At 35.5% G+C, this 22,180-nt stretch overlaps 2 protein-coding genes across 2 annotated transcripts; one reads left to right on the plus strand and one right to left on the minus strand.

The window, feature by feature from the left end:
* Positions 1 to 1,206: 1,206 nt before the first annotated feature.
* On the minus strand, positions 1,207 to 2,873 carry LOC121321552 (C-X-C motif chemokine 9-like). Its single transcript, XM_041260555.1, has 4 exons — positions 2,787 to 2,873; positions 2,438 to 2,567; positions 1,899 to 1,985; positions 1,207 to 1,356 (listed from the first exon to the last, which is right to left on the minus strand). The coding sequence occupies exons 1-4, from the start codon at positions 2,851 to 2,853 to the stop codon at positions 1,239 to 1,241; spliced, it is 402 nt and encodes a 133-aa protein (XP_041116489.1). The 5' UTR covers positions 2,854 to 2,873; the 3' UTR covers positions 1,207 to 1,238.
* An 841-nt stretch (positions 2,874 to 3,714) lies between these two features.
* LOC121321653 (ras association domain-containing protein 4-like) lies at positions 3,715 to 21,981 on the plus strand (the record flags this gene model as incomplete). Its single annotated transcript, XM_041260649.1, has 6 exons — positions 3,715 to 3,780; positions 13,487 to 13,592; positions 17,985 to 18,127; positions 18,989 to 19,204; positions 20,120 to 20,226; positions 21,912 to 21,981. Coding segments are annotated over 6 exons (708 nt in total), but the record flags the coding sequence as incomplete, so codon positions are not given.
* Positions 21,982 to 22,180: the final 199 nt, after the last annotated feature.

A 22,180-nucleotide genomic window follows, 5' to 3' on the forward strand; every position in this document is an offset into this window, starting at 1 on the left:
TTCTTATTATAATATTTAACATTTTATTGTCTGCAGGTATTGTACAGGTTAAACATGGGCACAAGATATAAAGTAAGGAGCACACAAGAGGAGTGCTCTCAGAATCATTCATTGAATAAATGCATGCGGACTGTAGGGAGACATAGCTCACATCACAAAGGGAGGTGTCGTAGCATTTGGGTGCCTCTGTAACATGTTAGTGTATGAAGTATTCTATGTATGGGTTGATTTGTAAGATTAGAACCAGGGACAATGTGTTGGCTTGAAAGGGCCGGCTCCAGAGACATTTATATTCTCAACACATTACAATCATATAACAGTAGATAACACTTATCACTGTGCCATCTTCTACAGTGAATGCACACACCCCATCTGATGGCACATGTATATATCTTAACTTGTGTACTTGTTTTTATGTTTCTGTTTGGTACATTTTCTTTTAGTTTTCTTTTTTACTCTTACTAGTGCTGTATGTCATTTGGTAAGGTACTGTCACTCAATCTTATAAATTGATACAGACAGACAGACAGAAATAACGACCATGCATGGAAATCTGCATAGTAAGTACAGAAAACAATATCAATCAAGTTGTTTTTTTGTTTTATTTTCAACTGAACATACACATAAACACATACAGTTTTAAAAGATATTAAGAATAACATAACAAATTACATAAATATAAATATTACCTAAAGATTACAATTATCATATGAAAACCCCTGAAACCAGCAGGTAAAATCAGTTGCTTATCATTTTGATACTGTTCTATTTTGCAGAAATGCACAGATATCACATTTCTGATATTGTGTGTGTGTGTGTGTGTGTGTGTGTGTGTGTGTGTGTGTGTGTGTGTGTGTGTGTGTGTGTGTGAAAGGTGAGACTGCAAGTACAGTATTTCTTCACATTTGCCAGTCTCTGTGCTTGTCCACCCTGTTCCACCAGTGAGCCTCAACCCTGACTGGAAGAGACCAACACTGCCCGTGGTAATTGTGGTTTTACATAGCAGCCAGTTCTCCAAACATTCTATCAGAATGTCCTGAGGTTTTACAGTTGTTAGTCCAGAATATCTTACAGTGCATCTCATGACAGTGTATCGTTTAAATCAATGTACAGTAAGTGATCTCCTCTACTGTCTCCCTGTTCCTATTTGAATCAGCGGGGATCTTCCGTTCCTTTCTGTTTGCTGCTGCACTCTTCTTCTCCATGGTTTCTATTTTATCCACAAGTCTGCTGAGTGTTCACAATGTTTCACTTTTTGGGTTTTGGGGGGTCTTTGCCTTGGAGCTCTTTTTTTGTTGTTTCTGCTTATGCCTCCGTACAATGCATTTATTCTTCTTGTTTTCATCTTTATTTATTCTGAAAGACGAGAAACACAAGCATGTTAATGCTGAGAAGGTCTGGATCTTGGCTATGACTAATGAACTTCTCACACACTAATACTAATATGTAATTTTGTTTTATGATTTCCTTTATTTTTTTTAGCACAAGTACTAGTTTACGACAGTCTGTAACTATCATTAGAGACACCTCTGTCCCCATACTGTTTCAATTGCACTGAAGGGCATATTTTTTACAGCCTAATGATATTTCTGTATATATTTTGCTCATTTTTGACCTATCGCAGCACAGCACAGCATGACTAACTGGAAGCCCCTCTTCCTTCATACTATGAAGTAACATCCATTTTGGGTTGTCATACAATCCAACATAGATCTTGGCAACCAGACATCCTGCCCTATTTATTTGTATTCATAAAAATCATAATTTGAGCATTGTGTTTGTACAGTTGAAAGTGGACTCACTTTTACTGTTTCACTTGAATGCCTGAACTCTCATTCTGACTAGTTAGCAATGTAAATATTGATTCAGTCTGTTACACACAGTGAAAGTGCACTGACCTGTCGTTCCAGCATTTGATCAGCCGTTTGCCTTGTCTTCCATCTGGACTCAGACACTGTTGACGACCTGTTTCTCTTAAAGTTAATCTAAACATAATGAAATGAAAGGAATTGTTAAAAAGAAAATCTTAATCTGATTGGTTTTTGCAGCAGTAGATACGATTATCAATACATGAATAATTTTTAGGTAGACTAATACAGCTTTAGATAGAAAACTAGTAACAAATACTTTAAGCTTGTTACTAGTTTGGTAACAACATAAAGAAATACCACTTCAGTAAACATCTTGATAAATCTGTTTTATAGAAGTAGTCATATAAAAGTATTAGTTGGAAAAATGTTCATTGTCATAATAATATTGACTTGATTCTATTTCATAAAAGATCATAGCATTCCGAATAATATTAAACCAATATCATTGTTATGATATTAATCCAACAGTTTGCAACAACTTTTGTGTTACTACTACTACAAAAAAAAAAATAGTGTAGCATTCAGTTGCATACAATTGGGAAAGGACGGATATTCTAGAAACTTACATGATTTCATCATTTTTGCAATGTGTTCCCTTTTCAGTTATAGTAAAACCCACAATTGGTTCTCTAACGGATTTTCTGTTTTGTAGACACTGGCATCTTGTTGGGACATACACTGCTTCTCCTAATTGTGCTGTGAAAAAAGGAAGATAATGAAATGCTTTTCTGAAGATAATATTATAGTTACATTGGACTCATTTTAAATTTCTACTTCAAGCTTCAGAGGTTTTGTGATACGCAAATGAGCTGTGACTAATTCTCATTTCACTTGTTATGCAACACATATTCAGTGATTTATATGAATACAAAAAGTAGTAATGTTAATTTACCAAATGCAGATTTTTAATCTTACCTTTAAAAAGATGAGTGCAAGTCAATAATGCCAATACAAGGCTCAGCTTTTGAAATGTGGAGTCCATGATCCGAAAGCTGAAATGAATTTCTTTTCTCCTACAACTGAACCTTTTTATTGTGCACATTGCCTATCCCACTGGGTCACATGGCTTCCCGGTATTCCCCTACTGTAAGAAAGTGGGATTTCCATTTTTTTTTTTTTTTTTTTTGTGCAACAGCATGCTTTGTTGTGTATGATTTGTATGACAAGAGCATCTGGCTACATTCCAGAATCTGTCTTGTGATTTCCTATAAACCACACAACCTTTTGGGATGTCTGATTTCTTGCCTCCACAGAAATTCCATCCTGTTCAAACTTATTCTTGTCTATGAGTCACTTGATTCACACTCCTAATGGTACAGGAGTAACTGTTGCAAACTATCACCATTGTAGCAGCAGGGCTGGTAGGTGGCGTAATCAAATACAAAGACATAAGCCCAATATACGCTCCTTGCAAAACAAGAATTTGAATCTCAAAAGTAAATCTAGTGTTCGAATTAACCACAAATCTGTTTAAATGATTACAGCAGTGGGTTATTTTTTATTGAATGTCTATGCAAAAATTATCCCCAAAAAGTTACTAGATCCATTTCTGTAACACACATCCCAAACATAAACCTCAATGCGCTTTCCAGTGATTGGCTCACCTGTGATATTTTTGTGCACTGTTTCTTATTGCATGTTGCTTCAATGCACTGAAAGTTATTAAATATGTAAAGCATTGTGGTGTTACTAGTATTACTCCACTTGTTTTATGACCTGCATCCCTATTGATGATAAAAGAACATCACAGAAGTGTTATTTTATAGATTCTGAATGTGAGACGATGAAGGGAAACCCGGGATGAGCTCATTCCAGCTGTTTTTAATTTATTTTTTTTATTCTTTTATCCCTGCTGAAAACATACAACTGTTACCATGAAGGTAAAAGTTTCCAGATAAGGAACCAAGAGGTGCAGTATGAAGTTTGATGGATGTTGTGGTTATTTTGATGTTTCTGTTTAATGCTGAAAAAAAAAGCCAGTTTCAAGGTTTGTGCTGCATCCTGAAAGTATTCAGAACTACAATAGACTAAACATGGTAATTTAGTATTTGAAGCTTAATTCACTATGCTATATAGTAGTATTGCATCAGACAGTTTGACTTCACAACCTCATGTGACTTTCTGTAATGAGGAAATCAAATAAAAGGGTTATAGAATTCTAGGTTCACACTGAATTTAGCTGAAAGCAAATAAGTGACAGCTAAATGGAAACTATTGAACTTTGTTAAAAACATAAAAAAGAAATAGGCTTGGATCTAAATAGGAGAGCAATTAAAAACTGGTATATCCTGTCTGGACAAATCCTTCAAGACACAAATAGGTGGTTTCACATACATAGATTCAATTAGGAGTTTGTAGCTCCATGGAATTCCTTTAGTAACTCTGCATGCAGCACAATTTTAGTTTCAAAAGGAACACAAACATAACAAACATATAACATATATATATATATATATATATATATATATATATATATATATATATATATATATATATATATATATATAGTAAAGTAGCAGGTAGAGGGACAGATTCTTCCCTGTCTAAAACAGGTGGAAAAGTATGTTTTGTTTAAAGTTAGTTCTGTTGATTTGCTAATTGGTAATTGTTTAATTGTTAATTATCCCCTGCACCTGGCTATCATTGTAAATTAGAACCAGGTGCAGGGTATTTAAAGAAAGCAGCCAGTCTGTTCAGGGTTGCTGGTGATTCAAACTGAAACAAAAAGGTAGTGTGAAAAAGCCTTTTTTTGTGTGTTCTGTTTTGCAGAGTGTGTTGCAGGTAAACAGCTTAGCTGTCCTGTGTGTAGTAGTTAGTGCTCAAGAAAGAGCTAGGCGTTTATTTTGTTTATTTCTGTTTATTAAAAGCATTGCTTGAAAAAGCAATTTCAGTGTCATGGGTCTAGAATTAAAGGGGCAATGAACCTTGAATTACAGAATTCATCACTATATATATATATATATATATATATATATATATATATATATATATATATATATGTAGACATAACTAACTATGTGCTTATTGAGTTGTGTTAATTTTATAGCACATGCAGTTTGTTTTTTGGGGTCTAAACTTTGGTAGAAACAGCACTACCTGTGTTTTTGACATTTAGAGCCATGACCAGATTAAGTGCATTCATATGTGCAACATACGACTGATGTTTTATCTTTTGCCCAGCCACTCTATGTTTTCATTTATCTTGTGGGTTTTATTATATACTGTACAATTACATTATTCATTGGTTTAATATTAATTAAACAATTTAATCTTAAACTAACCAATGCCTTGGACTTTCCCAGCTTTGTTTGCCAAGTAATTTATCACAGAGGTGACTGCAGTTCAAGGATAACCCTGCTGGGTATTTCCATGATTGCAATGGAAAGAAATATCTTGTCTATTTTTATATTATTACTTTAGAAAAGCTTTAGAAAAGAATTTATGGATAGCCCAGATTTTTTTTGAAAGAAAGTATTTGAATACTTGCCAATTACTTTTAATAGATGTTTAACTACATGCTGTTATCCAAAGACCTAACTTCTGAAGCAATTTTGTTTCACTTGTATTGGAAGTATTAGCTAGCTAGTAATATAAAACTAAATAAAATTAATCCAACAAATGCAAAAAAAGATGAATTACTGTGCATATGCTCCATAGTGGGTTCTATTACCACACCATTGACAAAACTCAAGGGAAAGCACTGAACCCAGGACACCACAGATGGGCAGCCCAGTTAGAGAATCCTCTGCTTGACCCATCCTGAGACACAGTACCAAGGTCACATGTCTCCAAAAGAATCCATACAGCTATGGCAAGCATGTTGCATCATCCTATAAAATGAATGCATTTTGCTTCAAGTCAAATGAAACCTGCTGAATAATGTTATGTTAACATATTGAATTACATACTGCTTTGTAGTTTTCCATATTTAACAAACTGGCACAAATTTAAAATTTTGGCATTTCGGAATCTAACATGAAATATTGTACTATTATGGCTTCCAGTAGACAATATTATTTTGTAGTTTCTTTTATTACACGTTAAATCTAAATTATGTAAATTCTGCTCATAGTTTGTCTTTAAATGATGTCTCAATCCTAAAATTATGGGTGATGCAAAACTTTTGTCCATAGCTGTAGACTAGCTGACAGTAGGTGCTTTCAGAACTAGGCAGCACTAACATTACAGCACTAACATGTTTGTATGGATTAGCGTGGATCTGCTCAGGAAAACAATTTTATAAATGTACGCTCCACACTGTTCCCCAGTCAGTTGTGTCTGATTATCTTGCTATGTCCCATTTATTCCATATGGCCAATGATATCCATGGATTGTGGAAACCAATCACATTAGAGTGTCTGTTCAATTTGAATTCATGACAAAGCTCAGCAAGATCTCACAGAAGTGCCTCTAAGCACATGTACTTGACAGATAACGATAGAATCTGGTTTCCTATGTAAGGCAGGCCTGTTGCTTCACAGCCAATGGAATCTGTTTGTAGCGGTGCTGTTATTTCTCTATTATAATGGGTTTAAGGGCATGTCTCCACAAGGAATGGTGTAGTATCCTCTTGATTTATTAATTCTGCTGGTAATGTTTGTGTAACATCAGATAGTGTAGATGTAAACAAATAAGATGTCCCTGTTTCCTGCTATCCATCTTCTTGTTGCTTCAAGTTTGTTTTCTGTACTTTTTCATCGCAGTTGCACAATACAGATACTGTAGTGTACCTAAAAGCACGGAAGCAGATCCACAACTTTATGAACAACAACAAGGCACAGGGGTCTATTTAAATGATCAAATAATTCACTGCTGTATTAATCTGGTGTTTCCCAGCATCATTAAACGCAAAAACAAACTGAGGGGTCAGAGGTCTGCAATAGAGCAGATGTGCAAGTTTAAGGACAGTTCCTGTTTAGATCATGAAAATAAAGGCCACAGTCTCACGTCAATCTATTTTGATGATCGAGAAGATGCAATTATTGTTTTAATAAAGTTATACTTTGTTTTCCTTCTGGACCGTGTTATTATACCTCAATAGCAGACCTGCATCAGTTTCTTCTTGCCTTTGACTCCCAATACAGTACATTGGTTGGAATCCAAATCCAGCGCATTGTTCTTGTCAGTGGATGGCAGCAGAGCTGTGTTAGAAATCCATTTCATACAGGAGTTACTGCAGTCTCTACAAAGGATCTGTATTTCTAAACTGTTTTAGTAGCATACATTAACAACAAAATATTTGTATTACTAAAAGGTCCCTTTTATTTTATATTTTATGAACTACAACTAGCTCACTAACATGCTAAGAAATGTCATTTTTTGTGTAAACCCATTCCACAAATATGATCAACTCAGAGAAAAGAATCATTGAAGGTGTGGTTATTTAAAGTATCCTTCGAGGATTTTCCATCCATCTATCTAATCTGTTATGTTTGGGGAACAAGTTGAGAGGCTCAGAATCTGGGGGTATATGGAGGCATGTACTGTACCATAGTCAGGGATCGAACTAAAACTGCCATTGCATAGCAAGGTTGACACAGAGATTGATTAGCTAAGCTCAGGTGTGTGTGTGTGAGTGTGTGCTTCAAGATAATGTTTGCATTTATTCAGAGCTCTTTGCCACACCTATGCATGGGAGTGCTTCCAAATGCCACTCCTTGAAGCCAGAATAAACATTGTTAACAAGGTGCTCTTTGTCTCTGTGCCCACTGCAGCAGGGTTAGGATGTCCTTGCAAAGTGAACGGAACTTCCTCCTTTCCTGTTTGTTTATTTAAGACACAGCTGTGGCAATGTCTGAAATGAACTTGAACTGTTGTGCAAGAGAGAGGGGAAGTGTTTAATAAACCATACGTTTTAGATAAGCCATCACATATGGTAGTTTTATTCACTCAAAATCAAGAGTTGGGCCTGTCACTCGGTTATCTCTTGTCTATCAGATATCTAGCAGACTGAACATCGGAATAAGTTTTGAGACTTATTTCATATTTTATTTAAACAAGGAAACATCCAACCTCTTGCTATATCCTCTTGCTAGGTCCTGGTGCTATATATCGACATTATACTGAATTTTACTGTTCAGTTCAAGGTTAACTTTGAAAACAAAATGTGAGGGTTTGTTTTTCAACTTCTGATTCCGCCCTTGTGAACATCCAAGTAAGGGAGAGACAAACTAGCGAGAGTGGCAATAAAATAGGAGTCCTTAAAGAGCCCAAAAACGCTAGCAATTAAACAAGAAATGGCTAGAGTAAACAATAAGGAAAACATGTCAAAGGTTTAGCAGTGCTTTTCTGCATTTTAATTGGTTGTCAGTATCTTGTGGGTGATTGAGACTATAATGCATTCATGTAGATTTGTTTAGCTAATGTAAGTGCATTGACAGAGCATTGTGAGGGTAGCCATATTTATATTAGTGAACTTTAGCTTAGAAGGAATAGCTGATGGAATGTAAAGGTGGCATAACAGGGTGGTATAATGGGAAGGATGGAAGTGTATTCTAATGACAGTTTTGACAGTTTAAAAATGCATGGATTTTAATTATAAATAAAAGCAATAATGGATTCTACCCACACTATCTATGCCATTTTAATACGAGTTAATACATGTGGAAGTGCTTCAGACAAAACCTTGTTTGTGTGTTGACGAACAAAGTCTTTGTGTTTCTTGTGATCATATGGAGTTAGATAAGGAAAACACACTGAACAACACAAATACACCATTGTCATAGTAACAGCCTAAATAGTACTGAATGGTGCTAATGAGGGGATAACAAAAGGTTATGCTATTGTAACCTGCATAGAATGGTATACACATCACAACACCATTCTCTTCTGGTCATGAATTACAAGGATGTGAAACACAGTCCATTGGTATGTGAAATCTGGAGATTACTATGCGGTGGGGATGATCTATGGAATGGGATTGACTTTAGTGTAAGTTTACCCAAATAATAAATAGTATTGATGAAAATGTAATTAAAATATTTTATTAACAAATACAAAATCATTAGTTCTATTAAAAAATATATACTTCTACAATAAAAGATACATCACAATATTATTGTACAATAATACCAGTCAATAATTTAAACACATGTGCATAGCAAATCTTATTACATAAATAATTGAGTGTTCAAGCTCTCTGAGTGCACTTTCGAGTCAGGATTGTCCTCTAGCTTTTGAAATTTTGGTATATTGTTCGGAGGAGACACATAGCAGCAGGAAAATTTTCTTTAAGAGACCATTAATTGTTTTGTGATTGCGCAAACAGCCAATCCAATGGGTCCATTGTGCTTAGAAACACTTGGCTTTTACATTCCATGTGATTTCCGATTGCAAATTGAACATCGTCCAAGCACACTGGCATGAGAGCATTGTTACCCCGAGTGCTGCTTCTCGGTAGAGTTGCTGAGCTGGAAAGTTTCGTTAGAGTCTTGCTGTTGGTTTTTGTTTTCGGAAGTCTCTGCATTTTGAAGGGATTGCTGCACAGTGAGTACCCTGATGAAGACGTGGGCTGTGCCAGCTGACGAATGGACATGATATATTCATCCAGTGACTGGGATGAGTACGAAGGGGATAGGCATCCTCCTTGCGACTTCTCCTCATACATTTCACTGATCGTAGGCAACTGGTCAACAGAGAGAAGTAGTGTAGATTTCATCCTGCAACACGTGGATAGAAAATTAATTTGTTAATGCACAAGGACTTTAAAAAAAAATAAAAATAAATGTTTGCATTAAAATGTAACAAATATACACAAAGCCATTGACAAACCCATTTTTATATATTGTGTTAAACTGATTAGTTTTAACTGTAAGCTGTTTTTGTATGTTATGTTACATGTGGAGAATACATTTGAGACCAAAATTATTTTGTGGAACTAAAGTTTACACTTTTATTGGACTATAGCAACACATAAAAAAGATTCATTATTTTCCAGCTAATTTTTATAATAGTAAACTAAAGAATATTTTATTGATTCAGAGGCTAAACTGATGTGCCTAAATATTGTAAAAGATAATGCTCTGACTTGAACTATGTAACCATTACCAAGCTTCTCAGAAATACTGACTTGAAGCTGAACAATTTGGGTTAATAACCATTTGTGCACAAGAAATATAAAAAGAAGTACAGTCTTGAAATGCAGAAGTAGAAAGAATTCAGTTGTTTTTTTTTAATTTTAGGCTGTACAACACGACAGTGATGTACCATTGTACTGATCAGTAACAACAAATACCCAGCTAATATAAGCTTACCTTATTTGAGTTACTGTGATGCCCAAGTAATGCAGTCCTTTTCTCAGCTTGTGTTTTGTAAATGGTGGCTGATACTGTCACTGTAGGAAGCTTGTACTTGTCTGAGACCAGAAATATTTTCTAGGGACAACAGTGAATGGCAGAGCCTTTTATACTGTTACCCCAGAGGCGAGTTTTAAATCAAGGATAACAGATAACAAAAATAGCTTTGCCTCTGACCTCAGAACTCTAATGGGAGTGTGTGTGTGTGTGTGTGTGTGTGTGTGTGTGCGTGTGAAGCAAAACCCGGTGTGGAAGAGGACCAAGGATTCATCATTTCAACAGATGTTACAGAGTTTACATTTCTTTTGAATTTAATGTACTATAAAGTTATTGTTTCATTTGCCTCCTGCTTATCAGTTTTGCAAATATTTGCTATAAAGACAGCATGTGCGTAATTGGATGCATTTTATATGCAGACAGGAATTACAAAATATCAATGAAAACAATTTTGAAGAATCCACTGCCAATTTGTTTTCTTTTTTTTTCACATATTACACGTTTAAACAAAATATGTGGAAATTTCAGCGCAATAAAAACATATATTTTTGATCAAGAAATAATTTGTTCGGGTGTGTTCATCTGAAAACTAATAAAAATGTTATATAACAGGAAGTCAATATTTTATGACTGGGTACATGTCATTCTATTTTTGAAAGAATTATGTTAAGAGTCTACGCATTTGTACAGTGCCTGTCTCCCACATACAATAAACAAGTCATAAACCACAAAATAAACATGTTGTCAATTTGTACTATAAAGAAAATAGATACAGCGTTTTTGCTATTGTCAAAAGCTCAAACAGTTAACTCAGTTGAATGCCTTATGGTATTTTTATTAATTTGTACAACATCTTTGACTCAGTCCTTATTCTAAAACCATGCTGATTGTATATTTACCCAGAGGTGTTTTTTTTTTTTTTTTTTTTTTTTAGTTCTTCTGTGTCCTGTGAAAGGAAAAGACTTATCCATTACATTGAGTGGGTTCCTCATTGAATTAGTCCTCTAGTCCTGACCACTTTATGAGTAGTTAATCACATAGGCCACATAAGGTTCTAATATTTCTACAGTTAATCCTTTCCAACAGTCATTTAGTGAACCTTCTATGGAGAGGGAGACAGAAATAGATAATCTGTAGTGAATTAAAAGGTTATTATTTGGATAGTTTCTGGTGAAATTAGTTAATCTGCCAGAGATGAGCAACGTTCTTCGTAGAGTTTTTGTTTTCATGTTTGGCTATTTTTCTCTGGTTTAGTGTGAAAAATAGGCCGTAGACCACAATTCAAAAGACAATTCTATGAAAATGCGTTTAGTGTGACATTCATGGCTATCATGATCAGAAGACTTGTAATCAGTCCCTGATGGGTCTGGATGGAGGTCACAATAGTTATCAATGACTGGAAAACACACACGTATCAAGAAATTGAGAGAAATGCATACAAAATGAATATTAAACTTTGTCAAGTGCATTTTAACATTTGATTTCAAGGGAATGTGTTTAAGTCAATGCAGCATGTAAGACTAAAATTTTTTAACTGAATTTGTCATTAAGCATCTTGGGTGTTTGTTAGTCTACTCCTGAGATCTGCCAGCAATCTAAACTTTATAATTGTACTTTCCAGACTCTTTATTATTATTTTACATAAACTCTGAGTGAAATAATTAGTCACACAGTGAAATACCTTTGGTGTGTATTGTACTTGAAATATGGCCTTACAGCAAGATGTTGCTAATGTGCAGTGTTTGAAAGAGCCAAGTCCTACTAAAAGTCCCTACAGTATATCAATCAGGACAGAAGTGAAAGCATGAACTGAAGTCTGAACGCCAGTCCTTTCCTTTCCAATGAAAATGTGCTGCTCTGTATACAGTCCTGTTCTTCAATATCACAGATAGCCATGACACAGATCCAATGTAAAGTCTGTAGCTTATTGGAAAGCAAGCTCTAAAGACACTTTACCACTTCAGACAATGAAATACTCTACTATTCCAGCTTATGTATCCCCAGAATACCAAGTAATACCAATAATGTTGTGTGCCGTTTAAGAAAATCCAATTTAGAAGAAAAGAGTACAATGTAGTTTGTTTCATGAGGCATCCACCTCAAGCTCATCTCAAGTTGAATTGGTTTAGGAAAGTCTGTCAAATCTGCTAAAGTGTTTTTCTTATTTGAATATAACTGAAGCTCAGGATTTGATTGGCATTGATTATCAACACAGCAACCAGAGCCGGCAATTTCCATGGCCAGATGAACTGATGTTTGGGATTAGGAGCATAAATAAAGTATTTGTTTTCAACTCAACCCTGTGTAATAATAACACAAAGTTCAATTGAAATGATGGTATTGGCAGTATATCAGACAGAATAAGGCCCATTTTGTAATACTATATCTATCTATCTATCTATGTATATATAAGTTTTAGCTGAAAGAACCAACTTCCCAACGTTTCTGTATGTTTAACATACCTTTGTTAAGGGAAAGTGTGTTTGAAAACAAACATTGGAGGTATTTATAGGCTTTTTGATGCCATGGTAATCACACATTTATTTCTTTTTAAATCCAATGTCTTTGTAATGTCATTCACAAAGTAGCTGATGATGCAACAGTGCTGTTCCTTTCTATATAAACCTTCAGGAATCATGGTATCTAGTCTATTTATCCATTTATTTTCTTTATTCTTCTATATTGTACATTATCTAATTTATTTTTTTCCTAGAACCACAAACTTTAGGTCATCCATAATGTGTCTGTGGCTTGTAAAGTGCTGACTATTGGTTAATTTTATTTTTTATTTCTTATATTTGATAAGTGGTTCTGTATTCTTTTATATGATGATGTACCTGTCTTACCTACACACTTAATTTTGTGGACTAAAATGTCAGCTAAATTTGCATCCCTTCTAAAAACAACGATCGGTGCTATCGAAAATATTTTTTTTATTTATATATATATATATATATATATATATGTGTGTGTGTGTGTGTGTGTGTGTATATATATATAGGTATATAAAAAAAAAGTATAAAAACTTCAATACAGAGTTCAAGAACCTCAACAAGGCCAACGTGTCCTCAGGCACCACTTTGTAGTCTGTGACGTCACACGTCTCATCTTTATTCTCCCTCCTGGAAGTGACAGTTGTTTTGATTTGATTCAATGTACCCAACCCAGGTTTCCAGACCACTCCTATTCTAAAATGTGAATGTGTGATCAGCATAACTGCTTTTGTGCACGTAGACCTGAACTGCAACTAGAGTGGACTTCAGCCAGCAGGATTTCCTGGCTTTCGTATTATTAATTCTGAATTCATGTTTTGTACTGCTGCAGGAAGAAGGTGAATTAATCATTGAAGGTTTGCTTAACATCTCCTGTGGTCTCCGAAGGCCAATCAGACTTCAGATGCATGATGACAATGAGCGAGTCCATTTCTCATGTACTGGACAGTGAAGGTTAGACCAGACTGGTTTAAACAGGTGGGTAGCAGGGTGAGGTACACAACAAACATGATCCTGTTTTTATTATTTTTATCTCAGAATGAAAATAACACTCTTTATGAAATGTGTTGTCCCTGTTCTATGTTTTTATTCTATCAAACTTCCAGATACTGGTGCACATGTCCTGAACATGCGACTGTGTAAACAAACAAAACTCGAATCTGTTTATAACCTTCCATTAGCCTTTAATTTACAACTTATTGAATTCTGCCATTGATGAAGGAGATATTTTATCACCTCTGTTATTTTATTGAATCTGTCTAATAAAAAAATCAATCATTATCACCAAAGCTAGATGTTGTTTTTAATGTTTGTTTAATCTTTATCTACTCTATAGTTTAATAACATACTTCAGCTGTTTCTCCACTGTTTTGTTGCCTGCATTGCATCTATGTAGACTATATATCAGCCATTATTTACAACAAGTAAGGTTACACGCAGTGACTTAACAGATAAACAAGTGTCACTGATGTTTGCTGAAGCAAGACTTATTTGATTTGCAAGGGCAATTAAATGTAACAAATGAGTAATCAACAGCGGAAGATTAGAAATGTTGTAAACTGTCAAGGTCAGTACCTTCATGACACATACGGTGTCATATTTCTTCATGGTATACAGTAACTCGAGTATCACATGTTTTGAGCAGAATTCTTATATTTTTAACATATGGAAAACAGCTTGACAAACTACTGACAAAACACTCCCTGATGTATCATATTTTTGACTTGGTTAATGATCCTCCCCGTTCTTGCTATAGCCCCCTCCCAAGTTTTTACCACATCACAGTTGATTGCCAGGAAGGTGATGACAAAAGTTAATCTGATATTCACAATAATTGAATTTGTGAGTGTTTCAATTTGAACAGATTATGGTCTATTCTTTAAATATAGTCTGTTGCATTTTGCATGGCCACAGCCAGATGGACTGGGATGATGGGTAAGTAGATCTTATGGTTTCTGCAGGTGGTAGATGGGTGAATTAATGAGATATAAATATCCTGGGATTCCACGTATGTTGCAATTCTGCCTCTTAATCTCATTGAACACAAGCAGATGAATAATATTGCACTTATCCCAAGTTGAGCATAAAAAATATGATGTTGATATTTGAAAGCATTGTTTATTAACATAGAAATAGATTTCCAAAGCATAACTTGGTAAAATATCTTTGCAGAGATCCTTTCAATACCTATACAAGTTCAAAAATAGTTTTGACTAATTTTTATTTTGAAAAAATAAACTTATTGGCACCTGAAATAAATACTGTGGGTACAGGGTTAAAACAAATTGATATACCTGTGTACACAAAATTCAGTGAGACAAAAAAAAAAAGAGTAATCTCTGTGTGTGTGTATGTATATATATATATATATATATATATATATATATATATATATATATATATATATATATATAATATATACAATACAATAAATAAATAGCACTAATAAAATATTAGTTAGAAGAAGTCAAAGTCAAAATGTACTTGAGTATGGTAAATGGTTTCATTGTGGCTGGTATATTGCCAGTAAGTCCCAAAATAACACAAGATTATGAAGTACACAACTTTCCACTTTGCCTTTGCCCTGGCCACCTGGAATCCAAAACGATGATAGTCATACTTTCTGGTGTTTTCAACACTACCAAGGAAATCCCTAACAAAATCACTTGTACTTCAAAATATCCTATGTAACATTTGTGTTCCATATGTGTTCCATGAAGACTTTCAACTCAAGCTTAATTAAGCATATAGTAACAGCAAGACCTTTACCGCAGTACAGCATGTCAGTCAACCTGAATGGGAAACAGCATTTTTTCAGATTAATAACATTCCAGAATAGAAGACAATTTTAAACATTTGGAACAAAATAAGATTTTATAGAACCAAATGCCTGTCTAATCAGTACAAAACTGCATAAGAAATTGGTTGTTCTTCAAAAGACTTCCATAACTTGTCAGTTGTGCATTGGAATACCCTCCAGCTATTCTGTCTTGTGTAGCTGACCTGTGTTTTTGCATGTTATTGTGTGTCTCTTGTACAAACTTACTTACCTGCTGCTGTTTTGAAGATTTAATCAGTTATTCTCTCTTTTTTTTTTTTTTTTTTTAAAGGCATTAATTTGCTGTATGTTTAACCAATTCAACACGTTATTTGACAAATGCAACCTTCCTACTACATGCATGTCAAAAACCTATATAATATGGAATGGGACTTCGTAGGAAGAAAATAAGTTTAAGAATCTAAATATAATTGTAATCCAACCCACTGTGCAATAGGTATATTTATTAAAGGAAACGGAAGGATTCTAACTGCATTTATTTTATACCGTTATAAGTTTACAGCTGTCTCCAGTAAAAATTTGTTTGTAGCACATATTGCTGTGTTCTTGCAGTCCTGGTTGACTACAATGCTGGTCAGTACAAGCTAGTGTGAGTTTAATCAAAGTATTGACAAGTATAAACCTGTCGGTTGCACATCAGAATAAAAAAATTAAAAAATGAAGGTCATTTTATACAGTCTAAGTGGTGCTGTATCATTACTAGATAAGATTGTTAGAATTCAAGATATGGCCTTTTCACGGTGTGCTGTGCCAGGATGTAAGAGGAACTGCTCAATCAATGTAAGTAAAAGCAATATCAAAGCCATAAAGATTAAAGGGAGGTGCAACATAAAAGCCAGATAAAGGGAATGCTCTGAAAGTTTGCAAAATCATCAAGGTTCCTAGAATCTGGATTTTTTTTCCCCCCTTTTTATTTTGTTGGAATATAGTTTACGGTGGTCTTGTGGAAAGCAAGTGATCAGAAATAGTTTAAAATTAAGGGTAGGCTTATAATAATACTCTAGTCTTTTAAAGGTTACCAATCGATTGAACGTTGTGAACTGAGATTCCATTATTAATAAAACACAAAATGTAATCTGTTTATGGTAAGGACAATTGGTCAGTGTCTTTTGTTGTGAAATCAATCAATCAATCAATTAATAATAAACATAAAAATTACAGATATGAGCTCCAGTAATGTGATTTGCCCTGATTAATGTTGTTATTGTCGTATGTTCTTATTATTATTCAGAAATGAAAAGGCTGCACAGACTATTCAAAAAGAGAATACACTTTAGTCCAATAATAGTTTTTTTAACACTGAAATATTTTCCCACAATCTTTCAAGTAAGTACTGTACTGTGCTTAGAAATTGTTAAAATACGTAATCCTGCCAATTAATACTTTATCTACTACTATATATATATATGTTGCTGCTTTTATCAACAGCTTTTATCAACAGTTCGACCCTCAGAGGACGGAACGGCTCATATGAAGCCTTGACGTAAGGAAGAGAAGAGAATCTGAAAGAACACAAATAATTGTTAGTTAAAACCTCTGGTGGTCCTGGCGGAGAGGGTGCCCCCACTCCGGGCATGCTAGCTATAGACTGGTGTTCTGCTGTGATATCATATGGCAGCAATCAGATGTAGGAGTTGACTGCTGAATAAGACCAGCGCCCCATGGTCGTGATCAGGTGATGGCTGATGCGGGTTCTTGCTGTTTAAGAGGCTGTGCCAATCCTAAAGGAGTGTGTGGTGTAGAACTGGGGAGAAAGACAAGACTCTGGTGATGAGAGCAAAGAGGTGGGAAGAAAACCAGTGTCTGGTAATGATGTTTTTGGAGCAATCAATGAAGAGGGGATCTAAGGAACTGAAAGGTATTTTAATAGATATGAACTTAGTTAGGGAGGAGAAAGGGCATAGAGGAGAGACTACCTTTGATATTTGGATGAATTGACCTTGGCGAAGTTGGTGTGTCTTGGATGCTGTCAGGAACAGGATGTGATGTTGATCTGGAACTAGAGGGGTTGCAGGAGCGGATGCCTATGGCTGGGAAACTGGATGGTGCAGGGACTGTGAATTCTGAACTTCTCAAAAATCAAAAGAAGGTGGTTAGGCACATTGCTTCCATGATGATGTCGTTGAATGGATTAAAACATACTGACCTGAGAATTGATTCCAGGGTATTGTTTGGAATGCGAGTCCCCACAAAAACTGCAAACAAGCAGGAACCTGCAGAATTGGGTGGAACACACTTAAACATTGAAATTATTGTGAACTTGCCTGGTTCCAGAAAATGTGATGGGGTGGCTCTATTTATCTTTAGTTACAGAGTGGTAGGGTGGAAGAGGGCATGAATTGGCGGTGTGGTTGCTGAATCTGGAGGGGGTGATGGTTGATGTGAATGGGGTTGCCATTGCCACTTTTGGGCAGAGGTCAGATGAGTGCATGGTGGATGCGCATACCCTGTATGCGTTCACCCTGACGCCATTGAAAATACGATTGAACAGATCGATATCTATATTGGGAGCCTGAAGTAGATGCTGTAGCCAGGTTGTACTCCGGGATGCTGATAGATGGGACCAGGGACGGGGCTGAAGCTGCCTCGGCTGAGGTGAGCAAGGGTGCCGCTGAAACAGATGATGCGGTGAAGGTAGGGGTGGAGACTGGCACATGAAAGACAGAAGGAGGAACTGCAACAGTGCTGGAGCGATTGTCTATGCCATCCAAGTGAGTATTTGTTGCAGACAAGGTGTTTGCAAATGGCTGCATAAAGTTCTTCATGTCATCCATAATTTTTTGGTGCAGCTTTGCCATAGTGTCTTCTGCTATACTTGCAGGTGGCTCTGGAGTGGTGATGTATGTGGTTGGGGCTGATGCTGCTGAGTGAGCAGTGGCGGGGCAGCGAGTGGAGAAAATTGGCTCTGCTGACACAGACTCGCACGAAAGTTAAAATAATGTGGTCTGATTGCTTCCAGATGGTATTTGGATCCCTTTATCAAATAAGGCTTTTATTAATCAGGCTACGGGCTAGTCCTTAAACAAGAGCTGGGCAGGGAAGGAATCCTTTCTTTTTGGAATGACATGGATGGTAAAGCTCTGGATGAGGGGCTGAAGCAGCGGATGCCGTTAAAGGGATCGGGATGTTCTGTGGACTCTCAGGGTCGGAAGTAGAAGAGGTAGGTAAATCCATGTTCGTTGTCGGATCCAGTCTTGGCTCGATAATCGGGTAGTCGTGCTGCAAGGTCAAAAGCCAAATCGGGAAACCTCTCTCTCTCTCTCTCTCTCTCTCTCTCTCTCTCTCTCTCTCTCTCTCTCTCTCTCTCTCTCTCTCTCTCTCAGCAAAAAGCCAATGCAAGAGAAAGAGCAGGGCTGTGACTAAGTTTAAAAAGGGGGGTTATGATGGTAGACAGATGAAATTGAGAAGGAGTGAAGCCCTGGCTCATGCCCCCCAAACTCCACTAAAGAGTACATTAATGTGGTAGTAGATTTAACTGTTTAAGAATGTTTTTAAAATGCGTGTTCTACAGTAGCCTTACATCACTTTATTTGCTCAGATTTAGACTCAGAAATGAGCAACACAGAAGAGGAGACTTCTCAGCTAATGAGAACAAAGAGTGAAGCAAGTTTCATGAATGCCCAGAGAAGATCCAAATACCAAACTTCAGGAGAAATGCAAAGGATTAAACGACATAGGTTTTCCATCAATGGCCATTTGTATAACCACAAGGTAAAAATACATTGTTTGCTTAATAATGGCTAGTTTTGTTTTTTCTTGGTTTACATGTCATTATAGTCGACGTGTATGAATCCATAATGATTCAATTTCTGTTGCCACTGTTTCCATGCCTACCTCTGTCTCCAGTAATGCCACTATAAAAGGAAGTAATTATGTATATTGTTACAGACTGGTATATAACAGTACTACCTATCCATCCACTTGTCTGTCACAAATTGTACCTATTTCTTGGTAACTGCTCATCTAATGTAAAACAAAGCTGTTCCAACAACACTATTTGTCTTTTAATCTAAGCTATTTATTTTTGCAAAACAACCATTCCTTTGTCTCACACATCTTGGTTGTTGGTCTTAATTTGCCAAGTGATGATGTAATTTGCAGATGTGTCTATGTAGTGGCCATGAAGTGATTAAATTCACTTTATGACACGGAGGATGCTTTCTTTTTGTTCACAAAAGCAGACATTTCTAGTGTTAAGTAAAAGTATTTGTTTATGAATGTATTGTTTTATCAGGATGCAGCTTTTCATGTACGCCGGTGCCTGGTCAGCACCAGCAGTGCTGCTAGAATAAACACAGATACAGAACGATCATTTGACACTGCCATAAATAATATCTGAGGGAGGTTGCAAAGTTCGTTGAGTAGACAGAGGTCTTAAAACACTTGTTTAAAAAACAGAAAGGAAGCAGTGTTCCTTTTTGGAGTGAAAAACAAAATTTCTAACAGAATAAAGCTGTAAGGCAAAGAGCATGCCTGTTTGAAAGATGCACACCCCCTTTGAGTATAGTAAAAGAGTTTTTAAAATCAATTTTTCTTACCTTTTAATAGCGCCAGCAATGTTATCATTGGTTGCATTGTTCTTCTATTGGTGAGCTTTGGGATCTTTGCTTGTGTTTTGTACTTCAGTTTGACATCTGCAGATCTATCCGAGACAACGATACTGAATACAAAGCTGTTGCTCCCTCCTGGTACCGAATCACTTCAAACTCACTCACTAGCTGCAATCAGACCATGTAACTTGCAGAAAAGGAACCAGGGTGATGGAGCAACAGTTTAGCTAGAGCTGTGTATTTAAAATATTAGCAAATCCTCAATTAATGTAATAAAACCAGAGAAAACCCGAAAGATTGTCAGCACAATAAACAGGAATGGTAATTATGTTAATAAAGCAAATAATAATTGATAAGAAATTGATTTTTAAAGAATCAGCTAGCATTCCTTATAAAAAGAATAATAATTTGGTCACTGCCTTTTTAAATACAACTCCAACTAAAGCAACAAGTGAAGACGCAACAAGACAACAAAGAAGACATGGTTCAACAACAAAACATGATTAAGTTTCTAAAAGAAAATATTTGGTTTGGTTTTATTCAGATTATGAATTCTAAATAACACTAGATCTCTATTTAAAAAGATAATTATGCCAACATATTGTATGAAATACCACCAGTCAGATAAAATATTTGATTCCTGCTTTAACAAGAAAACAAGTAATATATTTGCCATTATTGCAAACAATATTTTAAATGACTTCTTCATGATATGTCAGGTGATAAAATGTATAAAATGGATTTGTGGTTTGAATGTTAAAACATTGCCTGCCATTCTTCGTTAATATTTTAATGCTATTATCCTTTTGAAAATGCAAAGCACCTCGATAGAGAATGATTTTGTACCGACGTGTCACAGAAGGCACTGCTTATATTGTTAACATGTGAAATATTTACCAGGTTACAACTGTGGATCCATGTACTGCAGTGAGTAATCTATCAGCTATTGTGTATACAGTATATATGCAAACATTGCCCATTTTATTTCATTCTCCTACAGCAACCAAATGTAATTTTGTTTTACAGATTTTACCTATCAATACTATTAACATTTAATGCAATACTTTTCAATGTTTCAGAACGGACCAAACTAAAAGACACAGAATAGCCACTGATATCTAGAATACTTCATGGTCCTGGTGAGAAAATAGCAAAGATATTCCTAATAAAGACAAACAGTTTTACAACTGTTTAAAATGTTCAGCAGGAAAGGTGGGGTTTTTTTGTTTTTTAAGGGATTAACTATGTAAATCCCTTCAGTTTCATTTATCCTAAAAAATATCAGTTTCAGTTTCAGTTTTAGTTTATGATGTTAGCACTGGCTTTGTCTCCGTTTCTTAATTTATTACTAGAGACGTTTCACTGCTATTATATCTGTGTCAGCTATTATATCACTGTCACACCATGTGCAGATTTTGTATGTAGAATGTAGTAATACAATATATGTGTACAATGCATGCAATTTAGGAGCAAAACTGATTATCTTGCTAGTGTAAAATGTAATTTCCTTTATTGATAAATGTTAACAGTAGGTTAATTGCGTTTATATATTATCAGATCTCACCAGCAGGGGGGTCAAAATTCTTTGTTGTGAGATGTTACCAAACATGGCTTCGTGCACAAGACAAGAAGCCTGTTGATTGGCTCAGATTATGCTTGTAACATAGCAACAATTACATTCTAGTTAGCTCCCACTATGAATGCTGGATTGACCAGTTTATTATATATGTCAAACTGAATAAATATAAATAAAACAAGCTTTGGGTGACTGCTACTGTTTTTATAGCAGTGGATAAGTCTATCAAGGATTACTTTGTTTTTACTTCTTCATTTTTTTTGCTGAAACTTTTTTTCCACTTTGTTTGAAGATACAGTGCATTGCGATCCATGATCCAGCAGCAGTTGGAGGACATCTCTGAGAATGACAATCGTTTCTGAGCAGATTAAATGTAAACACAGTTAACACTGAACGTTACAAAAGTACGGTTGTGTGTGTCTGTGTTTCACTTTCTGTAGTCTGATCCACCCAATAACAGACAAATCTAGAGCCTCACTGAGTTATTACAGTTCTTCATTGTATTGCCAGAAATGTAAATTAAAAAAAACAAAAAAAAAAACAGATTGTAATTCAAACCGT

The sequence above is a fragment of the Polyodon spathula genome, chromosome 10 (assembly GCF_017654505.1).
Source record: "Polyodon spathula isolate WHYD16114869_AA chromosome 10, ASM1765450v1, whole genome shotgun sequence".
NCBI lineage: Eukaryota > Metazoa > Chordata > Actinopteri > Acipenseriformes > Polyodontidae > Polyodon > Polyodon spathula.